Source organism: Larus michahellis, chromosome 1 (genome assembly GCF_964199755.1).
Source record: "Larus michahellis chromosome 1, bLarMic1.1, whole genome shotgun sequence".
Lineage (NCBI taxonomy): Eukaryota > Metazoa > Chordata > Aves > Charadriiformes > Laridae > Larus > Larus michahellis.
The window spans coordinates 188,526,197-188,553,801 of NC_133896.1; the positions used below are offsets into that span (position 1 = coordinate 188,526,197).

General features: G+C 37.2%; 1 protein-coding gene across 2 annotated transcripts in view; it reads right to left on the bottom strand.

Moving 5' to 3' along the window:
• The window catches only part of VWA8 (von Willebrand factor A domain containing 8), a 196,166-nt gene that overhangs the window by 136,403 nt on the left and 32,158 nt on the right, over positions 1-27,605 (bottom strand). For both annotated transcript variants that reach the window (XM_074564766.1, XM_074564775.1), the window contains 10 exons: positions 21,864-22,031; positions 19,710-19,874; positions 19,216-19,265; positions 18,776-18,884; positions 15,736-15,840; positions 9,656-9,787; positions 7,498-7,632; positions 7,339-7,416; positions 1,756-1,916; positions 494-607 (listed from right to left, as the gene is read on the bottom strand). In XM_074564766.1, the coding sequence (XP_074420867.1) occupies positions 494-607; positions 1,756-1,916; positions 7,339-7,416; positions 7,498-7,632; positions 9,656-9,787; positions 15,736-15,840; positions 18,776-18,884; positions 19,216-19,265; positions 19,710-19,874; positions 21,864-22,031 (1,217 nt within the window). The remainder of the gene's footprint in view (positions 1-493; positions 608-1,755; positions 1,917-7,338; positions 7,417-7,497; positions 7,633-9,655; positions 9,788-15,735; positions 15,841-18,775; positions 18,885-19,215; positions 19,266-19,709; positions 19,875-21,863; positions 22,032-27,605) is intronic.

Below are 27,605 nucleotides of genomic sequence, written 5' to 3' on the forward strand. Positions count from 1 at the left end.
CAACCCATCCTTAGGATTTCCTGCCCCATATTACTTGTAAATTAGCTACCAGCTTTCTAGCTAATGAGGCAAAAGAAAGTAACAAGTTGTATTTAACTTCAATTTAGCTTTATTTTCCTAACACTCTTAATTAAAATGTTCCAACGTTAAATATTATATACCTCTATATCTATGTTTTTATGTACTTGTAATTTCTGTTCAATTTCTGACTCCTTCAGTTAAACGACATTGAATGTTTTCCTTTTAGTTTGAGCACTCTAAACAGGATATAATTTCCTCATGCCACAAAAAGAGAAAAGCTCAGGAGGAAACTGACATTTAAAATATGTTTCTCTTAGCGATTAGAAGGTATCAATTTAATAGGGAAGCATTTTGCATGATGCTTATGTAAAAAAAAAAAAAACCAACCAACCAACCAAACACAAAAAAGGAGATCAAGTTCCTTATAAGATGAAATGATGTTTGCATTATATAGTGGTAGCTGACACTTTACCTTTCCTGTAGGTGCTCATCAGCGATTTGTAATTCTTCTTTTAAGTTTTGGTACCTATCTTCCCTTAACAATCTGGTGCCGTCATAGAGGGTCAGCTCTCTGTCGTGTATTAGTCTGTTTGAAAATAAAGAATAAGCTTTATCCAGCGTTTGATTGCTTTTAAAAATACTTATACAACTAATGCTTTTTTTAAAAGCTACCTCAGTCAACACAGGTCATCGTAATAAGAAAAAGATATACCAATTTAAGATGCATCCAGGGGTGGAGGTAAAATAATGTGCATAACTAAACAGTTTCAGCGCATAGTCAGTCAGTCAACTTCGTTTAAATAGATATGGTAAGAAAATGAAAAAGAAAAAATTCCGTCTTACCAGTAGAGTGTGCATAAATGGCATGAAACAGCCATTTTTTTATACTTGTACCAAGTACTATACTTCTGTTTTGTTTCTTGAAGCAGTACATTTCAGTTAGCTTTAATGATCAGTATATGTACAGACCCAGATTTTATTTTTTAATGCAGAAGTTGGTTAGATATAATGCATGCACAGAAGAAAAATCAGAAGGCAAAGCTAAACTTTTAAAAAGGGGAAAAAAAACACGGGAAGCTTAATTCTCTCTTCTGCCCTTCTGTGTATATATATAATAAAAGATGGCACAAAATGTTTCTGCTACAACCTGCTTTTGAAGTTGGTGATGTCCTTTAAGTTTGCAAAAGGCAAATGAAATAGCAGAAAAATTTCTCCTGACAGTACAGATTATTAACATAGTATTTGCTATTACAACTTCTGTTCTGCTGTTTATTTTTTATTGAATTATGAAATAATGTTTAGAAAGAGTTCTTTGCAATCAATATAAAGTATGCTTTTACATGTAATGATCACATTTTATTTAGAAGCAGAATGCAAAGTCTTTTAAACATTTTGTGACATCTTGCATTTTCAAATCATTGCGCAAATATTACTAATTTTTAGATTTCATAAGTTTAGAGTAAAATATAGCTCATTCTTCAATTGAGACTCACATTCTGTATTTACAAAGAGTTGGAACTTTCAGTATTATTACAGATTTACCAAGAACATGAAAGAATTGCTTCTGCTTTTAAATATGTAAAGACTGAACATTACATATTCTATGAAACTTCAACGCTCAGCTTATTTTTAGAGTGTTCTTGAAGTTACAAAGCCATATTCACCAGAAGGAACTTAATTTCTCGGTATGCGTGTGTTCCACAAACAGATCACGTGCACCCAACTTATCCTGACCTTTGAAGTACAGCTAGAGTGCCAGGGTTAATTCGATGAATGCCATCAAGAATAACAAGTTTTCCTTCCAGGGCAGCAGTAACAAGTGGTGATGGTCTCCAAGCAGTGTCTCCATTAGGAAGAGTGTATCTTTGCTGCAGCAAATCTCTAGCCGTCATATCCTGTGATTATCAATTCATCAGAAGAATATATTTATGCTCTGTTTTCTTCATCTACAAATACATGCTTTCTCCTTAAAAAACTGCATTCTGGTTTTCCTGAGCATATAGCCAAAGAATATTATCAGGAAATCTTCAATTACTTTTCCAAAGAGTATTAGAAATACACATACGAATCTACAGACACACACACACACACACAATGTTAAACAGTCTTTGGAAGTTCTAGACTTGCCAGTACCACCTCTTTGAAAACAGAACAAAAGCCTTTTTTTTTTCCCCCCACACTTAAACCTAACGCAAGCATATGACAACTTGTACACAGCTTTGTGTACAGAAGGGGGCAGCAATTTACACCTGGAACAAACAGGAGTCATTTATTTCATATAGAAGTAGTCACCTAAAAGAGCAAAGATTTCATCATTAATCTTGAACACAAACCAGCATGACATCCCACCCCTCAGCAGGAAAACGCAGTGGAAGCATCAGAGAATAAAGCACAGAGTAAGGAAAAAAGCCAGTACCGTACAAAATATCAAAAGTACATAGCGTATCACATAATAATACTTAAGGGATAAATCAAAACCAATGGCAAAATCTAGCATATCTTCCAGCACGCATATTTCAGATGCTCCATTATAACAGGTAAGCACTACAGCAACAAAGACGTAATAGCCATTTTGTAACCTGGAAGATGAAATTCCTTCCTTAAGCTGTGCTGTGAACACAACTTAACCTAAAAGCAGATGAGAAAAATACTTTCTATTGTAGCTGTAGCTTTTGCATATGTCCTTTTCACAACTATAAACCCTTTGAACTTTACAGAACAAAAATAGAACACATTACGTCATATGCGCTGAATCATTTCCTCTTTTTACATTTCCTTAAAAGCCTTAAAATAACAGGACAAAGTCTGGTTCCTTCAGCGCTTCCACATTTGTATAATTTAAAGCCTCACATTCAAATCCACAAAACCAGACCGTATTTTTATTGTTGTGTTTCTGTTTTTTTACTGCTGTGTTTGCTCTTTTCCATTTTATTAATGAATTAAACTAAAACCTGAACGTGAAACATTTTGATCAAAGCCAGAGAAAAAAAATGCGTTTAGGACTTGCATCAGAAGTGTGCATTCGGTAGCTAGTACATGCCGTATAACTGACTATTTAACTAACACACCTTCCGACAATTCACTTCCAGAGGAATGAAACAAGGTACAGTACGAATTGATCGGGAGCCTAGTACACTATATAGAATGTCCCTCCACGATTCTAAAAACCACTTGAGAACCACGCATTGATTTTCTGAAGGCAAACTCAGAAGTGTGTTTTGCTGCAAGACATTTTCTGAAGTATAAATGTTTATATCGTTTAAATTTAAATGGTTGAACGATATTCAATGTAGTGATGCATTAAAAAGAAGTATCATTCCCTAACACCCATGCAGTTTCTGTAAGGGATTTGTTTTATGGCTAAGTACCTGCCCAGTGATTTATTGTTTCTATTTACTTACTCTAAACCAATTTTTAGTATACGATATTAACTATATACATTATGAGATACAGTGTTATAATACTCTAAACACTAAAAATCCCTCCCTTTGGAGGGGAGATAATAGAAACACATGCATTAAATTCCCCCCCCCCCCCCCCATTTTGGGCAAAGCAATGGCAACATTATATTGCTTTGTGAAACAAAATGCTTATTTTAATTTGTAACAGTCATTGTAACTTAGATGTTTTACATTGTGTTGTTTATTTTCTACAATACCTTGTACCCAGGAAAAAAGAAGTTTAGGAGAGAAAACAAGTAGGGTAATTTCTATTTCACCCCCTTTAGCAACGATGGCAATACAAGCCTTCAACCTAGCCATTTTCCATGGCTCACAGTGATAATCATGTTCTTGGCGATTATGAGGCAAAAAATCTACGTTTCCTGCTTTTCATGCCAATTTGGACTCGTATTTTGTTAGTATTTCTCAAATAAAAAATTGGAAGGAATTTCTAAAGAAAAATTATGAGGTCATGCAAAAAAAAAAAAAAAGAAAGAAAAAGAAATCCTAGAAACAAAACCCTCACAATAAACAAACATTAGCGATGTGCTTAAAAGACTATTTTTGCTGGAGAAGGAGCAAGTTGATGCAAAATTCTTTTAACATCACTTTGAATATTGTTTCCCCCACCCCCCAAAACTCAGGGTGGGGGGTGGGGGGGTGGGAAATGCTTTATCTTAAACAATTTAAAAAAAAAAGCTCCCTAAAGACAGTCCACAAAGAACTAGCTGGCTGCTGCTTCTCATTTGCTGTTGCTTAACTGCATTAAAAGACAACATAAAAACAAACCTTTCCTAATCAGGATGAATTTCCTTTGTCAGCAATTTGCCCATATGGAATTACATATAATGAGAACTCCATATAATAATGTCAGATATCACAAACGAGACAGGAATCATTCTCTGAGTCAACTGTTAGTATAAGAGATGATCTATGCGCTCAAAAGGTTTGGGAACCCTCAGTTTAGGTAAATTTGATTCTCATCTCACAACATAAAAGCTTTTGGAGGTGTTTTTTTCTGTGAAATCAATATAAAAGCTATGCTTTTTCATACTATTCAAACCCTTGAATCAACTTCAGAAGGAAAGAATGATGAAGCAAATAATAAAACTAAAAGTAAACATTACATATATTAAAAAAAAAAAAATCTAAGAATTCATTTCTTCACAGAGCTTGAAGAAAAACAGTACTATTGCTTCAGACCAAGGATAAGTCCCCCACTACTGATTTTTGTGCTTGCAGAAATTATTGGAAAATAAAAATGAACCATAGGACAAATAAAAGCCTCCTTAATTTTAGAAATGGATTTAGGACAATATGGTGTGTCTCTCAAAAAATCAAAGACGCACTTTTGTGAACCAAAGTAGAAAAATCTGCTAAATGTACAGCATTACCAAACTTCTCATTGACTTCACTGCTGAATTATTGCACAAATTAATACATTTAACACTGGACTGTCATTAAATTACTTTATTACTTTGCTATGCAAAGCCCCTAATATGTTATTACATATTTTAAGAAAAACATTTAAAAATTTATCAGAGGATGTATAGCTCAGCTACATTCAATCATTTTTTTATACACTGCTTCTGGTAAAAACTTTTGAGATTATGTAAGATATTGTACATAGTAAATATCTATATGTATAGATACACACATGGATCTTACCTCGACTTGTCTACACAGGAATTTATAGTGAACAACGAGCTCAGAAACAGTCATTTATTTGCCTTAGCGATACTGTTTGATATCGCCAAAAAGCCTCTCTATAAAAACCCTCTGCCCTTTGAACTTGGTCAAACCCTGCTGAAACCAAAGGAAAGGTTCGCTTCAGTGGGAAATATTTCAAACCCGTGGCCTAGATTTCATTTCTGTAGGCATTACAGATCCCCTCTGAAAGAAAGATGTTTGCTGAATAACTAATTTAATTATCAGCTCTTCTCATGTGTCTCCAAAAAGGAAGTCCTCTGCTCCTATTCGTTGAAGCCCTACTAATTAAAGGTAGGATGTTGAAAAACAGCGGCCATGTTTTTAACCAAATAATTGGCTAATTTTGCTGCTGAGTGCCCAATACTGTATTACGTGCAACAAAATAAGGGCTAGGGTGTGCCTGTCCTTCAGCAGGTTTGTCAAGCTACAAAAGTTATTTTCCTGGGATGATTTAAAAATACGTTTACAGTGACAAGTGCAGAGAAAAGTATGCAGGCTAGATGGACACATTCAGTTCTGGCTCAGAAAATACACACTTATCTTAATATACCACTGTACAAAAGGTAATAGGCGCTGCTGGGAATCCAGGTGTACTACTATGAACGCAACATTGCACTGATGAGGCCATGTAGCTTTGGGACCCAGATCTGCTCACACCTGGTCATGTTAAAGCATAAAAAAAAGGCACAATTCATCTGTCTGACTCCATCTATGCAGACACAACTTCAGAGTCTGTGCCTTTATATCAGCTGAAGCCACACAGTGGGAAGGAAAAGCAGTGGGATCCTGTCTGGGGAGGTTCTCAATCATGCAAGAAAACACAAAATGGACTGGCTTTCTTTTTTCATCATCAGTAATATTTCTGTTTTCTATTTTCCCTCACTTTTTGTCTGTTTCAACCCTTCAACCTCACCACCCATTTCTGTCAGCGTCTCTGTCTCACCACATGCCACTGCGCTTCCAAATCAGCTGCCACTGCCATTTTTCCTTTGGAGGTCTCCATGCTTCATGGGAAAAATTTAAACAAGCAAAGGGATGGAAGAAATACCAATATATTGTATTAAATCTGATGCTAGTGTTCCCCTGCAGCATTGCCAATTATCCCTTACAGCTGTAAATCCTGTGGTATTTGGTGCATTTTGACTCACAAGGTCATGGGAGACTCTGGACTTCAGATTCTATTTGAGTGTTTTCATTCCTCAAGGTTATGGAGAAAAACACCCCTTCCATGTGTGATCCCTACTGTGAAAAGCTAGCAAATTAATTCATTCTACTTTTTAATCTGGTAATTTTTCAGTTAGGTTACAGGCATGAGGTGTGAGGTTCAGTTAGGTATGAGCCTGGAGTGTATTAAGATCTAAGACTGACAATTCTTTCCAAACACGTACTGAGTGACCACTGACTATTGGAGATCACTGTTAAGCATGACAGACCTTGGGGCCTTCCATAATAATAAAAAAATTGTGTTGATAATGGAGAATTCCATTATAAGATTGAACAGTATACGGACAACCAAAATAAAGGGAAGACAAAAGGTCTTCCGGAGGCATTCAACATGCATGAATTACAAGCGGTCACCACGCTGACCTACAGCCAGGAAACATACTTCAAAAGGGGAAAAAAAAAATTCAAAAAGGAGAAGACACAAAAGACAAAGTTTTCTTTATGACACTCAGTCATGCCAAACCACAGAATGAGTTGTCACTTCTCTGCGACTAGGAGAAAGACCACTGTGTTAAACTATTTTCCTTACATTTAATTTAGATTACCTCCCTTTCACATTCACAATGAAGTTAATAAAATCAAAGGAAAGCCGTATCAGGCCTAGTTTATATGTAATAACATCGTACTATCTATACTGCTGCACAGTACTCCCTCTGTTTAGACCTACAATAAGAAGACATTTTAGATGACTATTCTAACAGAGAGAGTAAAAAATGCTCAATAAGGATCAGAAAAATTTGCTATCTTTGAAATCTTCACTATCCTGTATTTTTTTTAACCCATATCGGTGATTATCAGTGATTTTAAAAGCTGCAGCTGTATATGAACATATCTCACAGCTTCTAAAATCACTGAGAGAAAGAAAATACACAAAGAATCGACATCTGTGTATTATACTTTGGATCATATTTAAAGCATGATCATCAGCAGATAGTTTACTTACCTGGTACAGCATGATGGGTTCTATGCTGTATCCCAGCATATCAGCAAACTCCTTAGCAATAACTGTTTTGCCACAGCCCTAAAGAGATGAAAAATAAGAACTAGATTACATTCTAAAGGAACATGGGGAAGGAGGGAGAAAAGAAGTTTAAGCGCTTACTTTTCCTCCAATTAAACACATATCTTTAACCATATGGGATTGCATCATTTCTGCCAGCAATTGATCATGACTGGAAGTCCTTATGAAAGTATCTGATCGAGGATGCTTTCTTAACGGCCCAGTCCCAGCTGGAACCTACAGGAAAAAAACAAAAATACAAAAATTCTAAATAAGCTATACTGTTGTAACTCTAGGATTTGTGGAGACTGGATTACACTTCTCCAAAACTATTGTAATACTTTGCTGATGACTGTCATCCATCAAACCTAAATCTTTCACTAAAAAAAAAAATAAAAAAATTAAATCATGTAATTTCTAATGGAAAACCTCTTTCACAACCTCCTTGAAAAAAAATAACAAAATGTGAATGAATTCGATTACAGCATTGGGGCCTGTAAAGAACTTGAGGCTGTTTGTGCTAGAAATAAAATACAAAAATCATCAATATTTATTGCTCATCAGAGGAACATGGAGAAGGAAGATCAGTTTGTATTGTGAAAATCTGAAGGAGCTGCTTTGACTAGAACTTTGGAGAGTTTCAATTATTCCCCACGTTAAGTCACTTGCTTTATTTCCACTTCCCATCCTACTCTCAGAACTGTTTGATCTGTGAACTACTTATGCCCTCCTGTTCCCAAAAAGACATTCTGCAGATGTATTTTCAGAAGGTATCACCTGCATGTCAAACGAGAGTAAAAATCTTCCCCTCAGAAAGAGTTGAATCAGGTCTCTACAGACTCACATTTTTCTGACAAATTCCTATTTGCTGCTGTTCCCCTTTTCACTTCGTCATGGTACAAACTCTCTGAGGATATTCTTCACTGACAGCAGCCCTGCTGCGAAGGACTCAGGGGTGCTGGTGGACGACAAGCTCAACATGAGCCAATAATGTGTTCTCAAAGCCGAGAAAGCCAGCCATATCCCAGGCTGCAACAAAAGAAGCGTGACCAGCAGGTTGAGGGAGGTGATGCTGGCCCTCTACTCTGCTCTGGTGAGACCCCACCTGGAGCACTGTGTCCAGCCCTGGGGCCCTCAAAATAAGAAGGACATGGACCTGTTGGAGCAGGTCCAGAGGAGGGCCACAAAAATGATCAGAGGGCTGGAGAACGTCTCCTCTGAGGACAGGCTGAGAGAGTTGGAGTTGTTCAGTCTGGAGAAGAGAAGGTTCTGGGGAGACCTTATTGCTGCCTTTCAGTACTTAAAGGGGGCCTGTAAGAAAGATGGGGACAAACTTTTTAGCAGGGCCTGTTGCAATAGGATGAGGGGTAACGGCTTTGAATTACAAGAGGGAAGATTTAGACTAGAGAGAAGGAAGAAATGTTTTATGATGAGGGTGGTGAAACGCCAGCACAGGTTGCCCAGGGAGGTGGTAGATGCCCCATCCCTGGAAATATTGAAGGTCATGTTGGACGGGGCTCTGAGCAACCTGATCTAGTTGAAGATGTCCCTGTTCATTGCAGGGGGGTCTAGATGACCTTTAAAGTTCCCTTCCCACCCAAACTATTCTATGATTCACCGATGTTAATATGATCTTTCTCTGACTCCCACTAATTCACCTTCTTTACAGACTCTCTAGACTCTCCAAATTCAACATTAACTTAAAATTCTCAGATCACCATCTGTTTCCTGAATAAGACCTGATTTCACCACCTAGCAGGTCATAAACTTCATTGGAAGAAACTCAAACTAATCATGTTTGATGTGATTACTTTTGTTCTATTTTCCCAACATCCTGTGTCGGAACATTACCAAGCACTCATTAGATTTTATTTTAAGTGTAGACAGACTATTGTTTTTATTAAAAGAAAAAGGGAAAGCAGCACCAAGAGTATCACAAGTACTCTCTGCTAATCCAATAAAAAAATAGGAAATTTATGGGCTTTTCTTTCATCCATTCTTTAGCATTTCTTTTAACACAATAAACTTAAATGAATCACATGTAGCAAAGTATGAGTTTATCTAGAAATAAAATCTTGTGTATCTGTAACATTTCAGTACCTAAATGTTTTTCTAATAAATATTATGTGTTACTCTTACAAAAAATATTCAATGCAAATGATTTTTAGTGTTAAATATAAGTGTCAAATTCTTGATGAAATGAAAGAAAGTTAGTGATATCTAAAACCACATATAGTTTGATGAATATATAAATTCATACCTGGAATGTCACTTCTTTTTTACCAATCTGGACAGTTACATCAGCCTTGAAGGGTTTGTTTCCATGTACACTTTCTACTTTTGTAATCCTTCTGGGAAGCAAGTGGCTTTCTGAATCTTGAAGCTCAAAACGCTGTAGAATTAGGAGGTGGGGAAAATTAATTATTAAATACAGCTTTCTGTTTTTTAAAACTGTTCCTTCTGAAAACAAGGCCAGAAGCATATTCAAGATTAATTGCTTGTGAAGTCCTAAATCCATTTACTTCAACTTTTACTTCATATACATACGTCCACATTCTCAACAGACTATATATTTTACATTTAAAACAAAAGCAAAAATAGCATATACCATCTACTTATTCTGACTGTAGTACAGATGTAAAGTGAAAATGTCATACAGTGACTATGACAAGTCTTAGCCTGACAGACCAAAATAATAAGAGAAAACGGATGATGGCCTTTAGCATGTGTAATAATAGATCACCTGTCTCTGCAGGTCATTATAACCAATTGCAGATTTAAACATCTGGCTACCAATAAAAACAGCCATCAAACATTATGTTTACTTAGCTCCACAGCTTTATTGTACAATGAAAATTGAGGACAACCTGTACAAATTAAGCCTTCAGCATCTTCTGGGTATATTAAGGACAAAAAAACCAGGACATTTGTCTTCCCAATCCTCTTTTGAGCATTACACACTATTTTATGCTGTATATAGAAAGCATGAAAACCATTTAAAAAATCCTGTAAAAATTCTATTTTGTCGGAGAAGGGGAAGTCATATCAGGGGGTTTATGTACAAAAAATGCCACTAACTGAAATTACTGAAACCATAGAGCCACTTTATTCAATAGAGTGAAAGCTGAGTAAACAAGAGGAAAAGGAGTATTATGCAACTCCTTATAATTCTTAGAAAAAAAAGGGTTTTTTAAACAGATGTCACAAATGTAAAATAATTCTTAAAAAGCATGTAGCTTTATTACTACTAGGATTCAGAGCACCATCTATTAAAGTTTAGAAAGAAAACTGAGATGCATTCATCCAAATGCTTTGGCTCTTCATCACTTTGTAAATTCCCATTCTGGAACAAAAGCCTTCAAAAATTTCATGTTTAGACGTGAATTTAAGATAAATGAGCTTTAGTAAAGGACTGCACCAAATTATATTCTTATTGTAACAGCTGAGTCCACTTCAGATACCATTACACATTTAAACAACAACAGAGGACAGGAATGCCTACTGAGTAGTATCTCAAACTATGATTCTAAGAAATGCTCCAACTATGATTCTGTGAAATGAACTGCAGATGTTCTCACTCTTATGTTCATTAGCAAATTGTAATATACTTACTAAGTCAATGGCATCTTGGATAGGGCCTAAGCTGCTCGTACACAAAATTGCAAACTGCTTGTACACTAAAATCCGTTATTCGGATACCAACAGAAGAAAATAACTATGAGCGTGCAAGAAGATTATGTACACCAGCAGCCTATGTAGCAAACAAGGAAGATTTGGATACAGCAGCAGCACACCTTGTAGATGAAGGTCTTGGGAGTCTAAAATATTTAAGGTGGTTTTTTGGTTTGTTTGGTTTGTGGTTTTTTCCCTGTTGTTGAGGGTCCTCCAGATAGCCTTTTACACCCCAAATTAGGACAGTGAAAGAGGACTGTCTATCTCTGTGCAGATCCTTACTGAATTTATGCAATTTGAATTCATCACATGTAAGCATGGAGATGCTGCTGAACTGGATAATTTAGTAATTCAACAAGGTAGCACACTTATATCTGGTCAAACAAGAAAACCATTTGTGGCTTTCAGAGTAAGACAGATCTCTCTGATGCAACTCTTTATTTAGAATTATGATAGCTAGATATGGAATTAGAGGGTGGCATGAAGTGGATATACAACCCATTAAACATACTTAAACATGGCCTGAGCCAGAAGCAACTTCCTCTATACAAAGTCCAAGTTGATAGCTGCAAAGGAAAAAATATTTGTGGCTTGAAAGGGCAACTATTGAGCACATTCAGTAGCAGAAAATTTGGGAGATGCTTGGAGAGCTAGAAGTGGGCAGCCTCATTGCCTCAGACTCAAGAGGAAAGAAAAAAGAAAAGACTAGACACCAAAAACAAGGGAAGAGGTTTGGCAGTCCATAATCAGCAGGCCACATACTGCATGCCTAGTAACACATGAGAAAAGGTTGTAAAAAAACTGTAAAATAGGAAGGGAAGGAATTCTGACCACTTGGAAGTATCTAATGATCAGTAGTGTCTCAGCATGGAAACTGCAAAGAATACGCTGGTGATCCAGTTGGTCAAAGGAACAGAGATTAAATGAGATGTATTAGCAGATAACCACTCTGCCAAACCCACAAGACAGCTAAGCTATCCAAAAGAGGCATCCAAAAGCAACTGATCTTTCTTGAAGATTTTCTGCATGGGAAGGGAAGAGAATTTTTCAAGAAACAAGAGGACTGAACTGCTTCACAAGAAGTGAAATATGACCTGCAACTGCAAAACAAGATACATAGATGAAGTCTGACGGACAGATTCCGCTACAATGGTATGTATTGGCACTAAAGGCATTCATTAATGCAAACCCTCAAAGATTATAAATTACTTTGGGGGGAATAAAAGGGAAACAAATCCTTTCTGAGGCCAATGTTTGCAACAGAAACATCTTAGAAGCGAACAGAATTGTCTAGACAAGAAAGAAGATTCCAGTTCTCTGAACTATTAGCCCACTCTCTATGAGAGAGTGCCCATGTAATCTGAAGATTCCATATCACAAAGCAGGGAAACAGTTTTCAAAGATGAGTTCAGCTAAGTTTAAAGTGGGGGTGCAAATAATACAAAAATGAGTCAAAGGGAACAAACAAGCTTTTATTTGATAGAAGATCAAGATAGTAAGCACATAATTAATCGCGGCATGAAAAAAACGACGAAAAATTCTAGAAGAGTCTTAAAGCAAAACTAAACACTTGGATAGTAGGATGACAGGGACTTGCTCATTTATTAAGACAAATCTGATCTATATGTTGTTCCTGAAAACTGATGGGAAGATTCTCTTGATTAGAAGGTTTAAAAAAAAAAAGTAGATTTTTCTAACACTGCGGGAAAAAGGCACACAAAAGGCATGTGAGGATTAAAAAAGCAAACCCAAAATCTCTGATGAATCTGAAGTAAAATACTAAAAGCTTATGGAACAATGAAGAAATAAGCAGAGAACAGCTGGAGTCCCTTATGAACCATCAAACACCCTAAATGAAGGTGACCAGTTTTATAAATGCCTATCAATAGTATACAGGACAGAAAACTTCAATACTGTGGGAGACATCATATGTGCTTAAGCTTATTGTTTGGGAATGTTTAACTGGAGGCTATTTTCCTTGAAAGCAGTGATTTCTCCATATCTAAATCTTCTAGAGAAAAAGCTTAAATAAAATCTTAATTTTTGTAATCATATTTCATATGTTCATCTGTCAAAATAATTTGTTATGCCAATATTTCATGATTACATGATTTCATGATTACAGAATAATTATAAAGCCCATAATTCATACTTTCCTTTGCAAGGTCTTCTAAGTTTTAAGTTCTTCTTTAAGAATTAGAATAGAAATTGATGGTTTCCGAAGTGTAGAAACTTCAAATGTTAAGAAGACATTAAGAAGTGATTCAGTTCACACAAGTTAACCCATCAATTGCAAATACACTTCAAGTATTTATTTTTTCAACTCTCAATACCTACCAGTATTGTAGTAATTCCTAACTATATTCTGTCACACAGAGAGAAGTATTAGTGGCAAAAATTAGCTGGACATTCTTTGGAAATCTGTAGGAAGGTAGAGTAAGAAATCACCTTGTTTCTGCCAGACTCCTTTCCTTCACATTTCTTATCAAACGGAAAAAAAAAATATTTCTTATCCATATTTAATACAGTTAAGGCACTGCTATTACTAAAATACCATTATAAACAGAAGTTCCTCAGTACAACCAGTTATTTTCTATATTTCTTAAGGTTCATTGCTTAACAAGATTTGCTGTGTGCAAATAGAATAAAATTCCAAACAGGATTATATAGAATCACAGAATCATTTAGGTTGGAAAAGACCTTTAAAATCACCAAGTCCAAGTATTAACCCAACACTGCTATGTTACCACTAAACCATGTCCCTCAGCACCACACCTACACGTCTTTTAAATACCTCCAGGGATGGTGACTCCACCACTTCCCTGAGCAGCCTGTTCCAATGCTTGACAACCCTTCTGGTGAAGAAATTTTTCCTAATATCCATCCTAAACCTCCCCTGGTGCAACTTGAGGCTGTTCCCTCTTGTCCTATCGCTTGTTACTTGGGAGAGGAGACCGACACCCTCCTCGCTACAACCTCCTTTCAGGGAGTTGTAAATGTACTTGGTGACATAATAGGACAAGTTCGTATAAGTAGTGAAGAGGAACAGTATAAAAAAAAAAAAGAAAATAAACACAGAAAAATGTAAATGATAGGGAGGTATTTAAAAGTAGATAATCATTGAGAAAGAAGATTTTACTAGTCAAATCTTACACATGAAGAAAAAGCATGCACATCACATAAAATTAAATAAAAAAAATGGAAAATGGTGGAAGCTGATGGTACTGAACATAAAGACATTCACCACCTGTAACTGACAGGGGAAACGAAATGACACAAAGGATTTAAAATAAAGGCATATTAAGAACAGAAGTGACTGTTACTGCTCTGTTAACAGATAGAAGTCTGTATTTCCACCTTGAAATGGTTCTTACGGGCAACTGCAGTCACCCTGACATGTGATGGAAGCGCAAACACAGCATGACACAATCAATCTAGATATCTGAAGCTTCCTGGAATAACGTCTCGACACAGGCGCTGGACTGGCTAGGCAGGGGCGAATGCACAGACAACTCCTGCTATTCACAAACAAGGAGCAATCGGTTGTGGATGTGGCAATCAAGGACATCCTTGGCTGTTAGCAACCATGAAATAATGGAGTTCAAAATCCTGAAGGGGAGTGATGAAGGCAAGTAACATCAACTACAGATCCTGGATTTCAGGCAAGATTGCCTTCTTCAGGGAAGTGGCAGGTAGGACCCAACAGGAGGCAGCTTTGAAGGTTCATGAAAGCTAGCAGGTCATTCAGGAAAACCTCCTTCAAATGCGAGGACCGTCCATATCAAAACTCAGGAAGACAAGTAGGAGACCAGACTGGTTAAACAGGGAATACAGGGCTGAGTTGCAATGCAAAAAGGCAGTATATGGAAGGCAACAGCAGGGATGGTCTACAAATGTTTCCCTGACACATAGGCTTGGTTTTAGGAAAAACAAATATTCACCAGCTACAACGTTGGTTATTTCTAAGTATGCACATACAAATGACTTTTATTTTTCAGGTCTGAAAGAGCTGGGTAAGACGCTCTAGGTCTTGAATGTTAATTTTCAAAAACATACATAACTCCTCCAACACACTCAAAAATGAAAGCAAGCCAGCACTGTGCTAAAGTTTTAAAAGGATAAATGGAATAACCCAGCATAATTATAGGCTTTATAAGCTATTATTAAACACGGACAAAACAACAAAACATATCTGACCAACAACAAGCAACAAAAGGTTAACACAGACCAAAACCAGAGACTAATACAGTCTATAATCATGCTATACTGAATGTATTTTGTGCATGTGATCTCTATTGTCATTTTAGTACCTCCTCTTAAAAGTCAAATGCCCGAGGTATTTTTTAAGCTTTTCACTACCTTAACCACGTAAGTAGCTTCTTCCAAGTTAATTACCCACTTATATAATTAGAGTTTTTCTGTAGTCTTGAACGGAGGACTAAATATTCTACAGAACATAGAGGTTTCAGCTTTCCCTATAATGAAATCTACTAGCTTATTAAATTTGCTTTTAAAATCCTGTTTTAGCATCAGAAATAATGTACCATTTAGTTTACTTGAGAGTTTGGGGTTTTTTTGCAGAAGTAGTGAAGTAACATTAGTCAGAACTACTGTCATAATCCATCACTCCCTGGAATTATAATATATATATATATGTGCGATACTTACTTTTAACGCGTCTTTGACTGCAGTCTTGCCTTCCTTTCCGAGGAAAACATTATAGGGGTAAAGCCGGTCAATAATATGCTGGACTGACATCATAGGAAAGGTATCCTAATTCAAATTAAAAAATACAAATTAAAAAAACCCGATTGGCTCATTCGATCATCCAACTATTAACCTGAAAAATCTTATATAGCACTGAACTTAAAATAAAACTGTAAGGGCAATATACAAATGACCATTACATGCAGTATTCAATCGAATACCAGAACAGACACTTCTCAGGTGCAAATAATTATAATACAAATGTCTAAAGTAGATTAGAAGAACTATATCCTAAAATTTACTTTATTTCCCCTGCATAAACGGAAGCTACAATGACTGCAACCTAAAGACATTTAAGGTCAGGAGAGACAAATCCCACTGCAGGTAGCTGAGTTTCATAGTAATATTAGAAAAGAATCAATATGACAAGAAATCTGTATTACAATGATGATCGTTTCGTTCACAGCAATTTCTAGTATTTATTTTAGATTCTATTACATTGTACAGATTCTACTTAAATCAATTCCTAGAAATTTCTGAACGGTTTGATCAACATTGTTTTGTTTTGAAATGAGTTACTAAGTATGCTTTCTACACACGATTGAAAACCACTTTTGGGGTTTTTTTTATACTATCTCCTTGTTAGTTTTAAATACTAACTCTTCTGTCAGTTGCTGCCTGAACCAGACAAAGATTCAATTATTTTTCCCCAGTAACAGAGAAAGAAATGGAAGTGCATTTAGGAATACTCAAGAAACATATACATAAAGCCTTTCATGAGGGAAAAAAGTGTTTCAAAACCCCTAAAGTACTGCTTGATTGGTTGGTTTACAAGCCTCGCAAATTTTTAAGGACTGCTTGTGTGTACCACTACTGAAAAACCGTCAATGGACTGGCACTACTTTTTTAAGCCTTCATCAAAGTAAGTTAAAAGTAAATAATGTAATTCAAATAAAATCAACTGATTTTCAGCTATACTCTTTAATTTACATAGGCACCAAACTGAAAGAAGAGTTGTTTAGAAATGAAAGCAGGAGATGCATATTTTATGAAATGCATAATTCAATTCATACATATAATCAGTAATACTATTTATAATGTTCCATATTAAAAAAAGATCAGTAAAAATAAACCATTTAAGACACTGTAGTAGATGTACTGCTTAAAGGATCAGGGAGCCCTTTATTGCATTTTAAAAGCCCTCTGTCTATATATAAAGACACAACTTATAATTTGTCCACATTATCTCAAATTAATACTAATTACAATGGCGTATATGAAATTAGCCTCTTCAGAACAGCACCCTATTAAAAATTCTCCTTTTCATCAGGCAGGAGTTTTTGACCCAAGAAATACATTTTGGGACTGTGTAAATCCATGATAGAAGACAAGAAGATGGTCATTACAACGCATTCCCTCCACACTTTTAAACAGTTAAATCAACCAAGATAGAAGTAGAGGATGGCAGCGACCCAGTATGCGAAGGAAAAATGCTATAGCTAGAACCTCTGAGAACACTTGGCTTAGGAAACCAAGTGATTAAAACTAATTCTAAAAGAAACAGTCCTTGTCTACCTAAAAAAGACACTGTCATACAATGATAACACTTCACGTTCTCTAATGTAAAATAAAATGCTTCCTTCATTCCACAGTTTAGATAATAGCTTAGGGCTCATTTTCTTTCCATTACTCTGAAAGCCATCTGGCATTCATTTAAAAATAATTTTTCACTACAGGGCTCAAAGAATAAAGTTGCAATTTATTTTAAAATCCAACATGTGCGTCTTTTCTAAAGCCCTCCGAATACCGTTTCATTTCTCTGAACTTGAATTTTAATCACTTCTTAACATCTGATGTAGTATCACAAATTCAGAAAAAAAATTATGTCTGCCAGTATCCAGCACAACTAAGGGGACTGAGCACCACGGTAACACAAGTAATTGGTATGGTTTAATGTATATAATCCAATAAAATATGTAGAAGTAATCTGCCATTGAGCAGCACCATAGGTAAAATGATTGCACAGGAGGCACAACAGAGAATTATCCTGAGCCCTTTTTACAGACACCTGCACCTTGGAGAGAGGGTTTGAGAAGCTGTCCTGATATTTTACCCTCTTGGGTTGATCACATCCTCCCACATGCAAAAGGGCACCAGTCCCTCTCTCTCTTCATACAGATCTCATCTTCCTGACCTCCTTCAGGAAGCACCTTCTGATTTTACTTTGACTTTTTACCATATAATTATAAAGTCCAAGGGACAAAAGCCTGTCAGGGAAAGCAGAAAGACTGACACAGCTTTAGTCCTGACCTACCTGATCTGCCACTGTGAACTCAGCAAGTGCACAGTTGTTATATTTCCCTATGGATTGCAGCTGTCAGGAAGTATTGCATCTTCAACTGTGCACAACCTGCATCTTCAGGTAACCCTCTATGTCTATGTTTATTCTAAATCCACCAGCCAACCCAAAGACCTAATGTAGACTTCATCTTATACAACTTAACTGTCTCCTATACCCACATTTGAATAGTTGGGTTTTTTTGTTGATTTTAGGTGTCAATGGAGAGTAATAGGTGTCTTTGTAATGCAATCAATCTGATTTACATGCATACCATTAAGTCAGAGGCACTTTTAGGCTGTGCTTTTTATTTTTCTCCAGTGACTACCTCAGTGTCATCAGGTAACCTGTAGATGCCATTGAAGTCAGGTAAGATGATTTAGCAGAATAAAAACCATTATTTTGAGCACTAAGATCCATTTAATCACATCACAAATCTTGTGTCATTCCATACTTTGTCCTTCAGTATTGTGCTATATACTTGGTTAAATTATCATCCAGAGACATCTGACGGGGCTTTTCTCCTTCAAACCATCCTTAGTTTTTTTGGGTTTATTTTTTAAATGTTCATGTTAATCTTCTTCGAACAGCACGAATAATCCAGATCTAATTTTGAAAAATTTTAAGCCCATACAGTTTCACAGCACATGTGTACGCACATACCAAAATCTGAACTGCAGCCGATAAGCTGTCTAACGGAAAATCTGGAAGTCCCAATGTAGAAGATTCTTGAGAACAGAGAGTTGTAGCAAAAGACAGGAGCTGAGAAATTCTGCAGAGGAAAAAAGTAATTACAGAGTTTTATACATGCTATCTATATTTAAAATACTAAAGCCTAGAAAGTTAAATACAGTACAAGATGCTGAAACTATTTCTGAGTGCAAATAAGTAAGGTGTGATTGAAGTTCTAAAGCATTAAGGATTCATTATGTGAAGGCTGCACATGAAAAGCTGTGTGAGCATACACCCACACATATTAAAAAACTTCTTCAGTTCTAGTCTCTATGCAGTGACAGAAGATATAAAAATAGCACGGAATCCTGAAAGGACATCACTTTTCTTCATTCATTCCATTTTAATTTTTTTAAATTATGAAGAATTACCTCTCTGTGGAAATGTTTGATCCAATTGAATATAATAGCTGAAGATGGTCCTGAAAAAAGAACATAAAAACACAGAATAAATTAATTTGGGGATCATGCTGTGGGTGACAGCTCATGATGTATGAGGCCTCTTCTATTTGTCCCTCTAATTTAGACACGTGGAGTCTACTCACTCCTTCCTTGACACAGAATTAATTTTATTTTATTAAAAAGAAAAAAAAACTCAAAAGAAAAACCCAACAAAAAAAGGAAAGATTATAAAATCTTTCTTTTAGGGTTATTTTGTTTTACAGAAGTTATATTTCTGCTGTAGCATTCCTTGGCAACTCTAAGCCTGCTTTTCAGGAATTTATTAGGCCCCAGTATGAAAAATACCCTTTAAGATAAATTTATTACTCAAGGATTCTTTTCAGAGGTGAGGTGAGTAAAGCATAACGTCAAAACATTAGCTCTACTCAGTACAGATACTGGAAGTCTTCTGCTAGGACACTTACCTTAAAGGGCAGATGATAAACATCTCTAGCTTGAAATCGAGAGCGAAGGGGTGGATCCAAAGGGTTACCAGAGTATTTAGGTACCGGCAGGCCCAAAGCTATCACTCGAAAATCTTCACTAACCCGAACAATCTTCCATGAATCTAACTCTGATTTTGTATGATCCTAAATTAATTAAAATAAAGCAACAAGAAGAAAAAAAAAAACACATTACATCATTAAAAACTTATGATGACTAAGGTGCACAATGACTAACAGTCCTGGTCCTTCAACCTAAATGTGGCAAAGTTCTCATCTTTAATTCAGAGGAGCTAGAAAGCATTGGACTAGTCAAATTTGTGGATGGTAAACGCAAGTTTCTCCAAAATGAACGTAGATAGAATGCTTGATTAGATGCAGCTCTCAGGCATGTAGCAATTTGACCAAAGACCCCACAGATCACTAACACTGAAAAGGTATCAATACAACATTGTTTTCACAAAGAATAGAAAATAAACAGACCACAAAATTTATTTTATTCTAAAACATTATAAGCGGGTTACCATAAGCAAGTTTTTTTCTTATTTTTTACCCTCTTACAACTGTAAAGGAGACTAAAGTCTGCATTTAAAAAGTTTCATTTACGAATTATGCTTTATTATAAGCAATAATACAGAACTAGGCTCCTTCACAAGGACATTAATTGTCGTATTTCAGTTGTTGTCATGTAAAAGATTCATTGCATACAAAAAAATGTAACCTTTAGTCTTCCCACGTCACAGTTAAATCTTCCTTGAAACCATATTTAAGTACATTTCCTGCAGACCTAGATGTACAGTAATTATTCACACAGGAGAAGACAAAACGAACATTAGCTTATATAATACAATATTCCCCAAACAACAAACCAACAATATTAGATTTAGTATCGTAGCAAGAGATTTACTTAATTCATACACTATTAGCCATGTGCCTCAGGCACTCATTTTGAAACATTTCATCATCAAAAAAGTGTTAAAAAGGAAATAAGAAAAGAGGAAGATGTTTTGCATAATTGCAACCAAATCCTGTCTAAGTTTGAATTCTCATTTTCAGTCTCTAAATACAATTCCATTTTAAAAGATTACTTTTAAAATACTGTAATAATGCTTCCAACAACTGCATCTACTAATTAAACACCATCAAAATGTTTTCGGAAAAGGTATGGATCGGAAGAATTGTAACCATGGGTAAGAGGTATAGGAAATAATGATACATTTTCAGAAATCCTTCGCATAGTTGGCAACTTCATACAATCGGGGTCAATGACAGAAGGCTTATTGCAAAATTCTTTGCTGTGCCACATGGGTCTGAATTACGTACCTAACCACAGTTAGGTACAACAGACAGGAACATGAGTGATCAGGGGTCAGGCTGTTACAAGAGACTGACAGGTACATGATCAGAAACTACAGTATGTGAAAGTAAGATGCCAAGTAGTACTGGAAACTTCTGATGAGATTTACTAATTTACTGATTATCCCCAAAAGCCTGAAAAGTATCCGCTTAAATTTCAGCAGTAGGACTCAAAGCCCCCCCAAAAAAGGAAAATGGCTAAAGTAGCAATGGCAGCAGATACTAAAATCCCATTTCCTATTTAAAAAAAATAATTCTCTAACCATTTCCTATAATTTAGATTGTCTGTTTACATATGCTTTTGTAAACTGAAGGCAAGACAATGCTGATGAATATAGCGTCACTCATCTTGACATCATTTTTTTGGTATGCGAACATTTTAAAAGCTGAGCAACAAGGCTATGGCAGTGTTGAAGCATTATCTGAATTTCATGGGAACAATTTCACCTTAAATCTCTTTTCCCAAGTGGTTACTCTCACATCGTGGCTTTCACATTTTAGAAACAGGCTTCAGGCACGGTTAACATGGACTACTCTCTTTCACGTGGACAGACAAGATAGATACAATTTTTTTAAAAATTTTTTTTTGCTGTTGTTGCAAGCAGTAGTTTGACTTCTCACATAGTTTTCACCCTGCCTATTTTATCCCATGAAACATCCCTGGAAAAACACCTTGTTGAGATTTCCCTCATTTAGCTCATACATACTCTCCCCTTCATAATGGTATTTCAGCACTATCAAGGAAAACAAAAATGGAAAATCCAAACAGCATTTTCATACCTGCAGAAGTTTGTCATAACGCTCTGCAGACATGAGAAAACGACCATCTTCAAGCTGCATTTCCCTATTCTCCAGCAAATTATTTAACACTGGCAGGACGTTCCGCTCAGCCTTCTCCAAACCCTCCAGCACCAGGATTCTGCCTTCGGTAGCCGCACGAACTGCACACTTTTCAAAAATTAAAAAAAAAAAAAATTATGATAGAAATAAACATTACATATCTCGTGAAATCCTGCTGAAAAAGGACCTCCAAGGTGCTTCCCAAAACAGCATTCATTTCTGTAAGAATCAATAAGATTGAGTAGTGATCAGGAAGAGTGACAGCTGATTGCTTTAACAGTGCTACGCACTCATGAGCTGGACTTCTATCTCCGAACTATTATAGGGACTGCCGAAACTAAGTTCCAGTATCTTGTTCTAACAGAATAAAATGTAAAACCTCGCAGACATTTTTATATGTTTTACATGTTTGCAATTGTATAAAAATAGTTAGACAAAAGTCAGGTATACCTTTGGATTGCTCTGGTTATGCACCAGTGTAATTCATCCTCAGTACATTGCTGTAGTCCGACTAGAACATAGATCTATTGAAAGCAAACATGGATGATAAAAACAAAATACTGCTATAAATAATCAGACGTTAAAAACTGTGATAAAAATTAAAAGATTTAGAATTATTATTCTCTGACTGAACATGGTCTTCTCAAAGCCTGAATAAAAATGTAGCCGTTATCTTGATGATCCTCTGGAGCCTTTGGGATAGAAAGTGATTTCTTGTCTATATGTCACTTTATTAGTTTATATGTGGCTGTTTATTTAAGTGCATAACGTGGAGCCAAAATGTAAAACTAAACTCTGGTGCTGGTAATTCTGTGCAACTTTCTTGCAGTCAATGACATTCACTCAGGCAAATTAACTACACTTCATATCTAATACTCACAATTACTGTCCAGTAAAAGACTCTGAAATTCAGTACATTCTTGTCTACTTCCAATTTGCAGAAGTTTAATCAGATAATAATGGGGCAGGTTTAGGCACAGGCAACATTTAGAGGCACCAAAGAGTCTTCATTTGTATTCCTACAACATTTTAACACAATTTTAAACACAAGCACAGTTGCAAAGGCAGAACAAATGAAATCTCTTCCCAGCTTCTCTCCTATAAAATCCTACAGAAGAATCTGTCCTATGATGCTAGATGGAAATCTCTGATGAATTCAATAAGATGCCAAAAACTGGGACAGCGAGAAGAAAGGAAGATACAAGAAAGAGTAATGAAGAGGTACCACAATACAAAAAATAACAATTACCTATGAAAGGACAAAAGCATAAGCGTAAACTAGAAAAAAAGAATAGTTCAGCACAATGAATGAATTGCTACATGGCACAAAGCATACAACACAATCAGAGATCCATCTGAGGAGATAAAGAAGACACTACATGATAAATCTAACTAATTTAGATGTACAGCATAGAAGCAGAAATAACTACTGGCAAATCAGCCATAACCTAAGCTTTTCACATTGCTATTAAAATGGAAATAATTCCTTTATCTAATCTGGATTCAAGCAAACATTACTGAAAAAAGGCCTTCACAAATCCTGGTACATACGTCCAGATCAAGCTCCTTCTCTGAAAGACATTCTATATAACATTTTAATACCTAGCCTCATAATCAGTATCTGAGGAACCTGGAATTATCCCATTAAACAAGCAATAGTCCTCAGATTACTTCTCTTCCACTGAATCACTAATTCTTTCCAAAAGCAATCAGTATGTGAATTGATTTATTTTTTTTTTTTTTTTGGTCAATTCAGGACATCATATTCTACAGGCAAAATAAAATTCCTCTCTCCTCATGCCATAGAAGTTGTACAAAGGACAAATTTTGCACTAACATTCTTCTCTAGGAAGGTCATTGGTCAAGTCAAAAATCTGCTCCAACCTGCTTGAATAGAAAACCTGAATCTCCAGTGGCCAGTCCAATACCTGGCATGAACAAAATGCTATTTTGTCTAAACGCAGTTTGGAGATACAGCCAGAATATGCTTTAACAAACAATTTATTTGCCAAGTTGGTTGGATTCTGCATATTATAAGTCTAAGAAGACTTTATGACTGAGTTTTACTAGCTAGAGGAAAATACACATTCTGTTCATATGGTTTCAAAATATTTTGAGTATCCACAGAATCTTGTTGACTCAGGTTGACACACGCACTCTAGGGATGAAGGCTTGATGAAATAACAGGCTTCCAGTATCAACACGAATCTCTTTCCTGGGCTTATACATGAAGACAATCTGCTGTAGGGGTAGACTGTGAGTATATGGAAGTATATACCAATTCTTAACTTCAAGAAAGAAGATGCTCTCCATTAGCAGTGCAATCTTGAGAAACAGCCTACGACACTCTGTTGCCTGCTGATCATTAGCTTATAGAATCAAAATGTTGAATGTACAGAGTTTCCGGTGATTGAAAACTATTTGAAGTTTTTATTCAAAATTCTATTGCTCAGTACAATGGTATTTCAAAACATATGCTATGCCTTCGCCTACCCACATGTACCTTTTATAATCAACTTCACGAATGGCTGAATGCACAATCGTGGTTTTTCTCTCCTTAAACAAAGACACCCCATAACAACAATAACACCACCACCACCTGGGTGCTAATTTACTCTGATTGGCTTTCTTCCAAATTGTGCTCCCCATATATCTTCAAAGCATATCTGAAATACTGGAAATTATCATGGAATAGTTTCGGTTGGAAGGGACCTTTAAAAGTCACCTAGTCCAATGCCCTGCAATGAGCAGGGGACATCTTCAACTAGATCAGGTTACTCAGAGCCCCGTCCAACCTGACCTACAATGTTTCCAGAGATGGTGCATCTACCACTTTTCCAGGCAACCTGTGCCAGTGTTTCACCACCCTCATCATAAAACATTTCTTCCTTCTCTCTAGTCTAAATCTTCCCACTTGTAATTTAAAGCCATTACCCCTTGTCCTATCACAACAGACCCTGCTAAAAAGTTTGTCCCCATCTTTCCTGTAGGCACCCTTTAAGTACTGAAAGGCCACAATAAGGTCTCCCCAGAACCTTCTCTTCTCCGGACTGAACAACCCCAACTCTCTCAGCCTGTCCTCATAGGAGGGGTGCTCCAGCCCTCTGATCATTTTTGTGGCTCTCCTCTGGACCTGCTCCAACAGGTCCATGTCTTTCCTATGCTGAGGGCTCCAGAGCTGGATGTAGTACTCCAAGTGGGGTCTCACCAGAGCAGAGCAGAGGGGCAGAATCACCTCCCTCAACCTGCTGGCCACGCTTCTTTTGATGAAGCCCAGGATAAGGTTGTCTTTCTGGGCTGTGAGCCCATTGACGTCTCATGCGAATCTTTTCATCCACCAGTACCCCCAAGTCCTTCTCAGCAAGGCTACTCTCAAGCGCTTCATCCCCCAGCCTGTGTTGATACCAGAGATTGCCCCAATCCAGCTGCAGGACCCTTCACTTGGCCTTACTGAACCTCATAAAGATCACATGGACCCACTTCTCAAGCCTGTCCAGGTACCTCTGGATGGCATCCCATCCCTCAGGCACGTCAACCTCACCACTCAGCTTGGTGTCATCTGCAAACTTGCTGAGGGTGCACTCGATCCCATTGTTATTGATGACGATATTGAACAGTACTGGTCCCAGTACACGGACATGAGGTTGGTCAGGCAGGACTTGCCCTTGGTGAAGCCATGCTGGCTGTCTCAAATCACCTCCCTGTCCTCCATGTGCCTTAAGCTTCAAGGAGGATCTCTTCCATGATCTTCCCAGGCACAGAGGTGAGGCTGACTGGCTGGTAGTTCCCAGGGTCCTCCTTTCTACCCTTTTTAAAAATAGGTGCAATGTTTCTCTTTTTCCAGTCAACAGGGACTTCACCTGACTGCTGTGACTTTTCAAATATCGTAGAGAGTGGCTTGGCAAGTACATCAGTCAACTCCCTCAGGACTCTGGGATGCATCTTGTCAAGTTCCATAGATTTCTGTATGTTCAGGTTCCTCTGGTGGTCACTAACCTGATCTTCTCTTAAAGTGGGAGGGCCTTTTGTCCCCCAGTCCCTGCCTTGTGGTCCGTCCACTCAAGAGCTGTGGGGAGAGTTTGCCAGTGAAGACTGAGGCAAAAAAATGGTTGAGTACCTCAGCCTTCTCCTCATCTGTTGTTACCAGTTTGACAGTCTTGCTCATCAGGGCAAGTATGCTTTCTTTGACCTTCCTTTCCTGGATGACATACCTGTAGAAGTCCTTCTAATTATTCTTTGTGTCCCTTGCCAAGTTCAGCTCCAGCTGCACCTTGGCCTTCCTGACCCCATCCCTACACAACTGGGCAGCACCCCTAAACTCTTCCCAGGATACCTGTCCCTGCTTCTACTGCCTGTGCATTTCCTTCTTGCCCTTGAGTTTGACTGGCAGGTCTCAACTCAGCCATGCAGGGCTTTTGCCCTCCTTTCCTGATTTCTTACACCTGGGGATCAAGAGCTCCTGCACTCTATGGAAAGCATCCTTAAAGATCTGCCAGCTCGGTCCTGCTCCCTTCCCCGAGGGCAGTTTCACAGGGGGTTCTATTGACTAACTCCTTGAAAAGCTGGACATTTGCTTTCTTAGATTTCAATGTTCTGACTTTACTCTTCGCCTGACCCCATATCCCTCAGGACTGCAAACTCCACCAGTGCATGATCCCTGCAGCCCAGGCTGCCTCCAATCTTGATGTCATCAATTAACTCGCTTGCATTGGTGACCATCAGATCTAGTACTGCATCCCCTCTGGTGTGGCAACTGTTCTCCAAAATACAATGACACACAAATTGTTCTCCAAAATACAATGAAATAAATGCACAATTCATCTACCTCTGAAGCAGCTGCACATCTCTGGCTGAACTTGATATTCTTGCATTCTGGTTAGTAACGAGTAGTAAGTTTTTCCAATAAGCAAGGCATACCACAAGGCATCCTCTGAATCATTATTTCAGTTTTATCTGTGTATTGATGGATTGGTATGGAAACTAAGATGCATAAAAAAATAAGAGCAAGAAAAGTAAGTTTGCAATCTGTCAGTGCAAATCATTTTTAAAAAATGCTTCCAAGAAACAAATCTTCATAATTCTGTAATGAAAATCTGGAAACAGCTGTGCTGCCTCCCTCTCTCACTAGCCTCATTTATTCTAAATGTTTAATACAAAACACAATTTGATGGGGGGAGGGGGGGAGGCTTATATTGTGCAACCTTCATGATAAACCTGAGATTAAAAGTATTAATTTTTGTTAAAAGGCCGAGAGGGATTTGTTAAATGTTTACTTTCAGATTTACTGTAACTGCAGCGAGGGACTATTTTGCTCATCAGAGGAGGACAGACGCTGCTGCCTCCCACTCGTGCTCCTAAGGCTCCAGGATGGTAACCTGGATACCTGCTCCAGGGAATACCTGCAGCTACCACATGCTGGGAGTAGAAACCCTTCACATGGTGCTGCTCTCATAGTAATGGCTTTATGCAACAAATATATAATGCAGATTGCATACCCTGGTTTCACACTGCACCTACAAAAATATATTTTTATCTTTAAAGGCAAAAACACATTAGGAACAAGACACCCCCAAGCAGACTTCCATTGTCTTTCCTGTAGCTGAACCACGGTGAGCTTCTCCACTTGAGCAGTGCAAAATACAGTAACTGCAAGGAGCTCTAAACCCCAATTTTGACATAAAT